This window comes from Lissotriton helveticus (assembly GCF_964261635.1).
Source record: "Lissotriton helveticus chromosome 1_1 unlocalized genomic scaffold, aLisHel1.1 SUPER_1_unloc_35, whole genome shotgun sequence".
In the NCBI taxonomy this organism is placed as follows: domain Eukaryota; kingdom Metazoa; phylum Chordata; class Amphibia; order Caudata; family Salamandridae; genus Lissotriton; species Lissotriton helveticus.
The window spans coordinates 890,695-901,499 of NW_027611676.1; the positions used below are offsets into that span (position 1 = coordinate 890,695).

At 40.7% G+C, this 10,805-nt stretch overlaps 1 protein-coding gene across 1 annotated transcript in view; it reads left to right on the forward strand.

The window, feature by feature from the left end:
* LOC144805956 (uncharacterized) overlaps positions 1 to 7,045 on the forward strand; it is a 93,354-nt gene extending 86,309 nt beyond the window's left edge. The window contains exon 5 of the mRNA XM_078672423.1: positions 209 to 7,045. Within this exon, the coding sequence (XP_078528549.1) occupies positions 4,393 to 5,427 (1,035 nt within the window). The 5' untranslated portion in view covers positions 209 to 4,392 and the 3' untranslated portion in view covers positions 5,428 to 7,045. The remainder of the gene's footprint in view (positions 1 to 208) is intronic.
* The last annotated feature ends 3,760 nt before the right edge of the window (positions 7,046 to 10,805 follow it).

The window sequence follows — 10,805 nt, forward strand, 5'->3', positions numbered from 1 at the left end:
AAAACAAACTGTTGAGTAAGATTTTCAACGAAGAAGCTGCTTTGATAGACGGCAAAACATCCATGTGGAAACATCATCAGTAGGACAATGGTACATGGAATGATAATGGTAGATTTATTTACACTTCTGTGCAGTACGTGTCACTTATTATTCTTTTCTTCCACTCTCATTGGATGGTAGTAATTTTAAATATCTTTACACCCAACAGAAAACCATCCTTGAATGTATGGAATGACCATCTATAATGAAGATAATGTTGTAAGTCTTCAATAATAGCAGAAATAATGAGCTACAGTATTCAGCAAAACATCAGTACAGTCAGCGACAGAGGAACCTCCACACAAACAGACAGATCCCGGATGAAACATCAAGGGCAGTTCAGTGATTGTAAGAGGCTGAGCTGTGCACCTCCATGCCACGAGACGAAGAAATGACCACTACAAAATTAAGGCAACAACAATAACCAACAACCTCCTGTATAAACAAGAGTCCAACACCAGCTTTGATTGTGGGATCATTATGATGTGATTACGGCAGAGCTCTGTGTTCTAATATAATGACAAGCCATCATTTAGTACTCTAGGTGAATTGTAAGCTCTTTCTGGGTAACTCACAACAGCCAGAGAAAAGCACAGCAGAGCGGAGCCAGACAATTGACGGGTAAAGGAAAGAGGAGTTCTTGTATCTACAATACAACAGACTATCGCAATTTGCACTGGCCAAAAGGAAGATACATCTTTACCCGCAAGCGTGCATAGCCATAATCCAATCTAAAGGCACAATCACCTACAAAGACACCTTCTACGTATTAGGAGTGTGGCAAATGTTTGGTGGCTATTGCATTTCATTGTTAAAACAGAAATCAAATGTGTAAAATACCGCACACATATAAAGTGTGTGAGAAAAACACAAGTGCTTTATCAGCCATATTGGCCCATCAGGAAATACAGTCAAGCGATATAGACAAATATATACCCCGCCCCACAAACACTAACCAAGAAAGAAGACTCATACACATGCACCAAGAGCTTTAGTTTGTCATCAATACTCAAGCTTCATCAGCACACGAACACAGGACAAAAACCTTTCAAGTGCAGTGAATGTGTAAAGAGCTTTAGTCACTTATCAAACGTCCAAATTCAAAAGTGAACACACACAGGAGAAAAACCATTCAAGTGCAGTGAATGTGTAAAGAGCTTTAGGGCATTGTCAGTGCTTCAAAGTCATCTGTGAACACACATGGGGGAAAACCCGTTCAAGTGCACTGAATGTGCAAAGTACTTTAGTAACTTATTGTTGTACATAAAAGATGTTCTAGAGTCATGGTATATATTTCATGTTGCTTTATTCAAGGTAGTTACAGGTCCAGTTCTTATGATGGTAATTAACAGACCCCACCAGGAGTGACCGCCCTGTCACTCAGCATGCCTCCAACTGTCTGTAGGCCAAGGCAAAACCCCCAACATTCTATGATGTCATCAGGTAAACATACTGTGACATCAAGTGAGTATCAAGGAATTACAAGGCTAGGGAAAAGAGTCAAAGTCCATGTACAACATATCTCCTTTCTTTAGGGAAAAGAACAAAATGATATATACTAATAACTTTGTTAAATTTACAACTAAACTATGGCGCCAAATAAGAAGATACAAACATGTAAGAAGCTATAAGAAAGAAAGAGAAGCGGAAGAACAAGGAAGACACCAACGCACACCACCACCCTCTTCCTAATAAAGGTCGAAAGCAAGAAACATACAGGAAGTTATGAAAATTACACAAGAGAGAAAGAATACCAGACGTCTCCGGCACCTTAAGTATAGTGAGAAAGAGTCTGCCAAAACACAAGTGAACCAGCACGAAGAGTAACGGCAAGAGTCTAAACACCAAAATACACAAAATTAGGAAGTTCAAGAAGAAATTGAATAATACATTAAGTCACACTTAATAACAGTAAAAAGATATAAACCCATTCATCAATTACTCAACACTAAATGCAAATACCGTAACACGTAAACGACCTGCAGGAATTACACGTGTAGAATTTGTATGAAAAGGATGTAATAATCTTACATACACATCATATTGGGAACGTTCTCACCCTTAAAGTATAAAAAGGGATACACCTACCCTTCATAAATATCATGTCAAGGGATACACTCACCCTAGAACAAGTTGCTGGGATACGCTCACCCAGGAATGCAACTGTAACGTAACGGGGTTTACAAGAAATACTTAACCCGTGAATTTCATGCACTAGAATGTAACAGGGATTACAAGAAATACTTAAACCCGTGAAAATTGAATATATCATAACCATAAGTGTTATCACTATAAAGGCTTGCATAGAAATCTGTGTATCATGTGAATAAATCATGTGCACTAACTTAAAATGCATGAATATGAATACTATAAATAACATGCAAGTCGTAAAGCAATGCTGAATAAAGTCAAATTATAACCTGAAACTTATAATAATATGTAAACTTTTGAAAAATATTTGACTCTACATGACTAAATATCAAAGCATAGAGATAACATAAATGATGTTAATGTTAAATAGTTAATCACAGAAATAGCATGTAGAGAACAAAAGAATAAATTAAAATAAAAAAACGTAGTCACCGTAGTCTCTCCTTATGAAGAACAAAAGAATAAATTAAAATAAAAAACGTAGTCACCGTAGTCTCTGCCAATGGAGTACAGATACGATGATATATAAAATTGAATTATGGTGAAAAAGCCTTGAAGAGTGAAATCGTGTTAATCAGTTCAAATAAATATTGTCTCCTCTTTGACTATTGTGAAAAAATAGCACAGTTAAAACAGGTTACTCCTTGAAGCCATAGTCTCAATTAGGTTTGACGAAGTGTATAAAACCACTTCAAAACGAAAATGAAGGAAAATAAAAGTTCCACTAACTTCCAGTAGATGGCACCGTGATATTAGTCTTTCATGTAGACATCCAGTTAAATTTCGCTTCTCACACACGAGGAAACGTTAAATATATGAAGCATGTGATTTTAATTTCGTAGTGCCTCCGTAGATCTGTTACTATCGAGAGAAACGCCCGCATTGACTTCTGTGGAGAAGCTTACGTCGCGTTGTGACGTCTCTCCCTGCGTGATGACAGGCTGACTTCTTCAGAATGCTGGGATGAGGCTGGATGCGCACGCAATCATGTTTTGGAGCAGGCTGTTTCTTCGCCGAGTCTCAAGGAGAATCCATCACGTCATCACTTTCAAAAGTGGCATGATGGAGAGCAGGTCGGCGCAGAGGCAGAAAAACGGTTGAAGAAAAACGGTAAGGAAAGGCAAGCTTAAATTCCATAGTTCACAAACTAGTCGTTGTAGAATAACTCGGGTATTATTTTAAATGGTTAGCTCATGTTTTTCATGTTGAACTTGCAGTGTAAAATAACGTGTGCTGCTTTAAACATATATTTTCAATTAATGTGGAAAAACATTAATTGTACGGTCAAACTCTTTTAAACTCAGCAGCTCATGTCTTTCATGTTGACCTTGGAGTGTAAAATAACGTGCGCTCCTTGAAACACATGTTTTCATTTAAAGTGGATAATCGTTCTGTAAACTTTTCTTAAGCTTATCAGTTCATGTCTTTCACATTTGATGCAGTGGAAATTAACGAGGGTCGCTCTAAATATATGACATAAATTAAAGTGAAAAACGTGCGCTGGCAATCTCTTTTACACGCAGTAGCTCAAGTCTTCCACATTAGAATGTTATTTGCATTTCAGTAACAGTCTTATGTTTTTAGACACCTGGCTGTTTATTAACTTAGTGTTCAACTGCAGTAATTATTTTAAATTGAATTTCGAGTTGGGAAATGTCACTCGGTTTCAGTAATGCTCTGTTATTCAAATAGTAGCTCAAACAGCAGTCCATAAATATGCTTTTCCTCTCAGTATTTTAACAATGACACCTTAGGGAACAGGCTGTCCGGATATTGACGGACACTGGTGGGGTCTGGCAAGGTGTTTCCATTGTTATAATAAATAAGATAATTGTCTATGAGAGGTTTAAATTGGAAATAAAACAGAGGCTTACTTGATGGTTGTGAGGTTGATTTCTTTTGTAGTCGAGGTTCCTTTTCTTTATGAAGAATTGATTTCTGTATCCTGTAGATTCCTTATTTATTTCTTAATTATCTTTGGTTCTTTAATTTTCTTTTGCACGCTGTAGGTTCTTTAATTTTCTTTTGCACGCTGTAGATTCTTTAAAAATCTCGTCCAGAAGTCGCCAAAATGTTGTACATAAAAGATGTTCTAGAGTCATGGTATATATTTCATGTTGCTTTATTCAAGGTAGTTACAGGTCCAGTTCTTATGATGGTAATTAACAGACCCCACCAGGAGTGACCGCCCTGTCACTCAGCATGCCTCCAACTGTCTGTAGGCCAAGGCAAAACCCCCAACATTCTATGATGTCATCAGGTAAACATACTGTGACATCAAGTGAGTATCAAGGAATTACAAGGCTAGGGAAAAGAGTCAAAGTCCATGTACAACACTTATCAGAACTACAAAGACACCAGCGAACACACACAGGGGAAAAGCCATTCAAGTGCAGTGAATGTGTGAAGAGCTTTAGTCAGTTATCAAGCCTACGAAGACATCAACGAACACACACAGGGGAAAAGCCATTTAAATGCAGTGAATGTTTAAAGAGCTTTAGTCGATTATCAGTGCTTCAAAGCCATCAGCGAACACACACAGGGGAAAAACCATTCAAGTGCACTGAATGTGCAAAGTGCTTTAGTGAGTTATCAAGCCTTCGAAGACATCAGCGAACACACACGGGAGAAAAGCCATTTAAATGCAGTGAATGTGTGAAGAGCTATAGTCAATTATCATCCCTACAAATTCATCAGCGAACCCACACGGGGGACAAACCCTATCATTGTAGTGAATGTGACAGTAGTTTTCGTAACTCTTCAGCATTAGGGAATCATCAGCAAACTCACACAGGAGAAAAACGATTCAAGTGCAATGAATGTGGGAAGAGCTTTAGTCGATTATCATTGCTTCAAAGCCATCTGCGAACACACACGGGGGAAAAGCCATTTAAATGCAGTGAATGTTTAAAGAGATTTAGTCGATTATCAGTGCTTCAAAGCCATCAGCGAACACACACGGGGGAAAAGCCATTTAAATGCAGTGAATGTGTGAAGAGCTATAGTCAATTATCATCCCTACAAATTCATCAGCGTACACACACGGGGGAAAGACCCTATCATTGTAGTGAATGTGACAGTAGTTTTCGCAGCTCTTCAGCATTAAGGTGCCATCAGCGAACTCACACAGGAGAAAAACCATTCAAGTGCAGTGAATGTGCAAAGTGCTTTAGTTGGTTATTACAACTTCAGAGTCATCAGCAAGCACACACGGGGGAAAAAACCCTATTAGTGTAGTGAATGTGACAGTAGTTTTCGCTTCTCTTCAGCATTAAGGTATCATCAACGAACTCACACAGGAGAAAAATCATTCAAGTGCAATGAATGTGGGAAGAACTTTAATTGATTATCAGAGCTACAAAGTCATCAGCAAACACACAGGGAGAAAACATAGAAGGGCGCTGAAAGTGTGAAGGACTTTTGATAGAAGACCCGACTAGCAGTAAAGAAGAAAAACAGATAACAGTATTTTCAAAGTTAGAAAAGTGTTTGTTTCCAGAGATTGCTCACTTGCGTACACAAAGCAAAGCATCATGATGCACCAGGATACACAGTTGGAGGCGAGCACAATGTGGATTAAAAGAAAAGAAACATTCTTGATTTTTATTTGGTGAAGAAGAGATACAAAGAAAAAAATGAAATCGCACCTGATCACACTTCCTGTAAAAAGCAACACTGAGCAATACTGGGACTAACACTGGTATTTTCAGCTAACTTGTGGGATTAGTGATAAAACCTATAAACCCAACCCACCCAGAGTGGACATGTCAGGGCTCTGGAGATGGAAGCTTCATTGGTAAAATGTATGTATTACTGTTAACAAATGCCACTGCAGTATATGTATGAACTAAAGCGAAACACAGGTGTTCAAGAAATAACCTATTTTTAGATATAAAAGAGCATATAAAACTTTATAAATACAAAAATATACCTTGTTTTTAAGTAACATTTGCTGAATCTTTTACAAACTGTTGATGGATCAGCTCGGACCTTATAACTAAGTGTGACCCGTGGCTCCTCCCCGACTTGGCTCTCCCTATTCATTTTGTGACTTGCTAAACTCTTCTTTTTACCATAATTGAGCAACTGTAAGCAGCAGACACTGGTTTAAGAATGTGGTGAAATAGTGAAATCCCACATCAAAAGCATATATGTACCAGGACAATCCGTTGCACTCTCAGCAACTCGTCTTCCACACTGATTGTCCCTTGTTCTCAAATGTGCTGAAGGATTTGTCGTATGAATGCCTGAAGTGGCAGTGACATTCATGAAGCTAAAGCTAACAGGAGTGTGTGGGAGATGGAGAGGAGGAGAGATAAAGAGAGCGAGAGAGACAAAGAAAGGGGGAGAAAAAGAAAGAGAAATGGAAGGAGGGGGAACGGCAGGTGATCTATATTTACCTAAAAATAGAAGAAGCAGCCGAATACATGTCAATGTATGACATCACCAGCGAAATGGGCTGAACACCTGTGAATTTAAATATTTATTTTTAGTAGCTATAGACCAATGTCATGCCAATAACAGGGCACAAGTAAGGAAAATACTAAAGGAGCCCATTATAATATGCAAATCACAAGGACGTCACATGTAGTGACGTCACAAGAAGTGATGTCAGGCCCTTATAATAATTTTCACATGAAAGGTCGATGGCCTGTTTTAAAAACAATAAACATAAAATAATGTAAGAAGAAGTTTTTGGATTCAGTTTTTATACATCATGTTTTTTCCCACTATCAGTTTGTAACTAAACTCAGAAATTACTCAAAGTGTAAATATTTTTAAACAGATATGGGGAACTTGAAAATTACATTTTTGAACAGTTTTCAGCAGATAAATAAAATTTGCTTTTAATTTGCGTTTGTTTCCTGACATTATTCTTTATTTAGCCCCTAAGCCCCAAAGTGTTTCACATTTACAGCAATAGAATGGCTAATTTTGTAAAGTTTCTGTCCCTCTCTTGCGCCACTCACACAAATAAATAAAGGGGGCGCTGCTAGTGGGATGGATAGTTACAAACACTCTGAGGCCTGTGTCTGCAGTGCTGAGGCACAAAGTAAGTAATCCCAGTCGCAGGCTAAGGAGCTAGGTGGAACTGAGTCCCTTTTCTAGATAATAGTGGAGGGACCCCATCAAACTGTGTCGACCCCCAACTTGTGCCGTGCTGATAAAGCGATAGTGAATTTGAGTAATTTATAAACTGAAATGAGAGAAAGAAGAAGAGAGCGAGGTGCAGGATATATTAAAGAAAATGAAAAAAAGAGACACGTCACAAGGAGGAAGTAGCAAGGGAGAGAAACGCGAGGGAGCGCTGTGGGAGAAGGTTGAATGAAAAGCAGAGAGAAAAAAGAGGGCATGGTTATATAAGAAGCAGGCTTGATAATCACCTGGCTTTCGTTAATAAGAACCAGTGCTTACTTTGTAAAAGGGGTGCAGCCGACACTACTGAGTATCGGGCGCTGAATACCAATGCAGTGTAGTCTTGATTCCACCTGATGCCTCTTTAATTCACCACCAGACACTCTTTGCCTCTTTATCCTACTCTAGCAGGTTTCTGCTTTCTACCTCATATTTCCTGGGTTTTTCTCTTGTTTTTTTTTTCTTTCTATCTCCTGTGTGTCTTTCACCGTTTTGATGTGGAGCAGACTATAATGAGGAAAACAAGTTTAGTTCCAACAAAAATTAGTGTGATGTGCCTCACCTGTAACCACTGACTCAAATTAAGCACTGACAACAACCTGTGTATTAGGGTGTGATTATTAACACAGGAAACATACAGAATATGGAAGGAACGCAATAACATATAATTATGCAATATGCTGCAGTAAAAGGGACTTTTCACAGAGGTGAATGGACAGAACTCTATCCGCAGAGAGCAGAGTGGGGCACAGCTCTGTCCGTTGACAGCAGAGTGGTACACAGCTCTCTCCGCAGAGAGTAGAGTGGTATCCAGCTCTCTCCACTGACAGTAGAGTGGGACACGAATATAGCATGTTACAATGCGTGCCTTTACAAAGCAGTACTTTACAACGTGGTTGTTACAACGACCAGTTTTAACCTCATGTGTCATTAAAACACAAGTCATTGCTCTAGGGGGGCGCGCTGGACTTAGGAATAGTATTAATTACTGTTCCTACTCCAGTTTGCCCAACAGCAGGGAAGGCATTAGATTTAAAATCCAACACATTCCCTGGTGTTGCAAGCCTGGTAACAAAATGGTTGTTGTAAAGACCACGTTGTAAAGTAATGCATTGTGTCTGTTCCGTAGTAAACATTGTGTTCGAGGCATATGAGCTGCAGATTGTACAATTAGCAATAGATCACCACCTGGTGTTGGGCTCAGATGATTGCAGGTTGTTGTCTTCTTGGAAGAAGTCTTTGTAGTCACGAGATAGGTGACTCCTCCCTTGGACAATACTGCGCATGGTCATCGACTCCATCCTCAGATTGTTTTTTTCCGCCACTGGGTTCGGATGAAAGTTTTCCGCTCTGGCTAGAAAACACTTTTTCTGCATTTTCGAAGCGTAAAACTTTAGTTCAACTTTTTCGACATCGAATAGACTTTTCGACATCACCAGCTACATCCCGGTGCGTCGACGAGGGCCGTTGGACCTATCGGCGCCGTACGGCCTACGCCTCATGGACAGCACTCCATTCAAAAGATGCCCGGTATGTCGAGCAAAATTCCCTCATAGTGACCATCACAAGGTTTGCAACCTCTGTCTCTCGCCAGAACACGACGAGTCGACCTGCACAGCCTGTGCCTCCTTCCGATCGAAGAAGACCATTCGGGATCAGAGGGCCCGTCGACACGAGATGAGGAGATCAGCACCAGCACCCGAGGCCATCTTTGAGGAGCAGATCGTCGAAGAAGACGTCTCCGAGGACGAGAACCCATTCGAAGATATCTCTGAGTACGAGGCTCCACCCGCCGCCGAGGAAGACTCGCCTGATCTTCAGATCATATCGGGAGCAGAGGACTCGGACGATTCGATTCCATCTCGACAACCTGTGAGTACCTCTGCCCCTGCACAACAGACACTACCCAAACAAAAGGCAACGGTCAGCACTCGGCCCATGGGGCCCAGTCGAGACTGAAATTTACCCTCCGACGCCCCGCCTTCGGGCTGGGCTCCGAGGAAAAAGACTACGCCTTCCGGTGCCTCGGCACCGAAAAAACCACATGTGCCAATTCCACCTCCTCCATTGGCACCGAAACATCCTTCGACATCGAAGGACTCTTCGACACCGAAGCCAAAACGCCCTTCGGTGCCCAAACACTCTTCGGCACCCGAACCAAAAGACACATCGGTGCCGAAGCCAGGAACCGTACCGGACCCGAAAGCTTCGACTCCGAAAACCTCCGGTTCCAAAAATAAGGAAGGGAAGCTATATTCCGGCACTGCAGGCCCAACAAAACCTGTCTCCACGCCAAAATCTTCAATATCGGTACCAAAGACTCCAGACAAGCCTAAACCACCTTCGGCACCGAAAAAATTTCCACAGTACTCAATCACTCCTCCTAAGGCAAAACACACTAAGCAACCCCTATCTGCACCGAAAAAATCGACGCCGAAGAAGATTATAGAAGAGGAAGATCTGTTTAGACCAGATCCTAGACAGAAAAAAGTCCTTATTAATCAAAAAACTGGACATGTGGAAGCAATTCCTTATAAAAAAAAGACCAGCAGACACACCACTTCCACCTGTGGTTCCTGCCAAAAAGGATAGTGCAACTTCTCCAATGCACCCTTCCTCTCCTTCACCTTCTTCCTCTCCTATTACTCCATATATTGAACCTATAACTACTCCTGTTCAATCTCCTGCATCATCATACCACACTGACGAGGAGTATGATTTAGGTGGGGGGAATGGCGTACCAGAGCCACATACATACCCTTTAGATGAGGATGTCAATCCAGAATATCCCAAAGATGACGATGCATATAATTTTCCACCAAACAATGCACCAGACATCCCTGATCCTCAATACTACCCAACAAAACCTTCCCCTCCAGAGGATAGTATTGGATTTAATCATCTATTAAACAGAGCTGCCCTTTACCATGGAGTTTCAATGCACTCTGATGCCATTGAGGACGATTTCTTATTAGACACTTTTGAACAGTCACAAAGGTCTACTCAAATATTACCCATAATCAAAGGAGTCATTAAACATGCTCCAGACATTTTTAAAGATCCAGTACGGTGTTGGGTGCTAAATCCCAGCATAGAGAAAAAGTATAAACCAGCACCAGCTTATCCAGTCTACATTAAGGGACATCTGCCACTAGACTCTTTGGTAGTGTCAAATGCACGTAAAAGAGCCAATTCCCAAACTTCTGGTGACACACCCCCACCTGACAAAGAATCTAAAATTATTGATGCGTCAGGGAAACGGATTGCTGCGCAAGCAACGAACATATGGCGCATAGCAAACACACAAGCCTTACTCTCACGCTACAACAGGGCTCACTACCACCAACTAGAAAAATTAATGGAACACCTACCAGATCAATACAAAGATCAGGCAGAAGAGCTCTTACAAGAAGGCAAATTAATATCTAATGCCTCAATTAAATGTGCACTAGATGTAGCTGACACAGCATCCAGAGCAG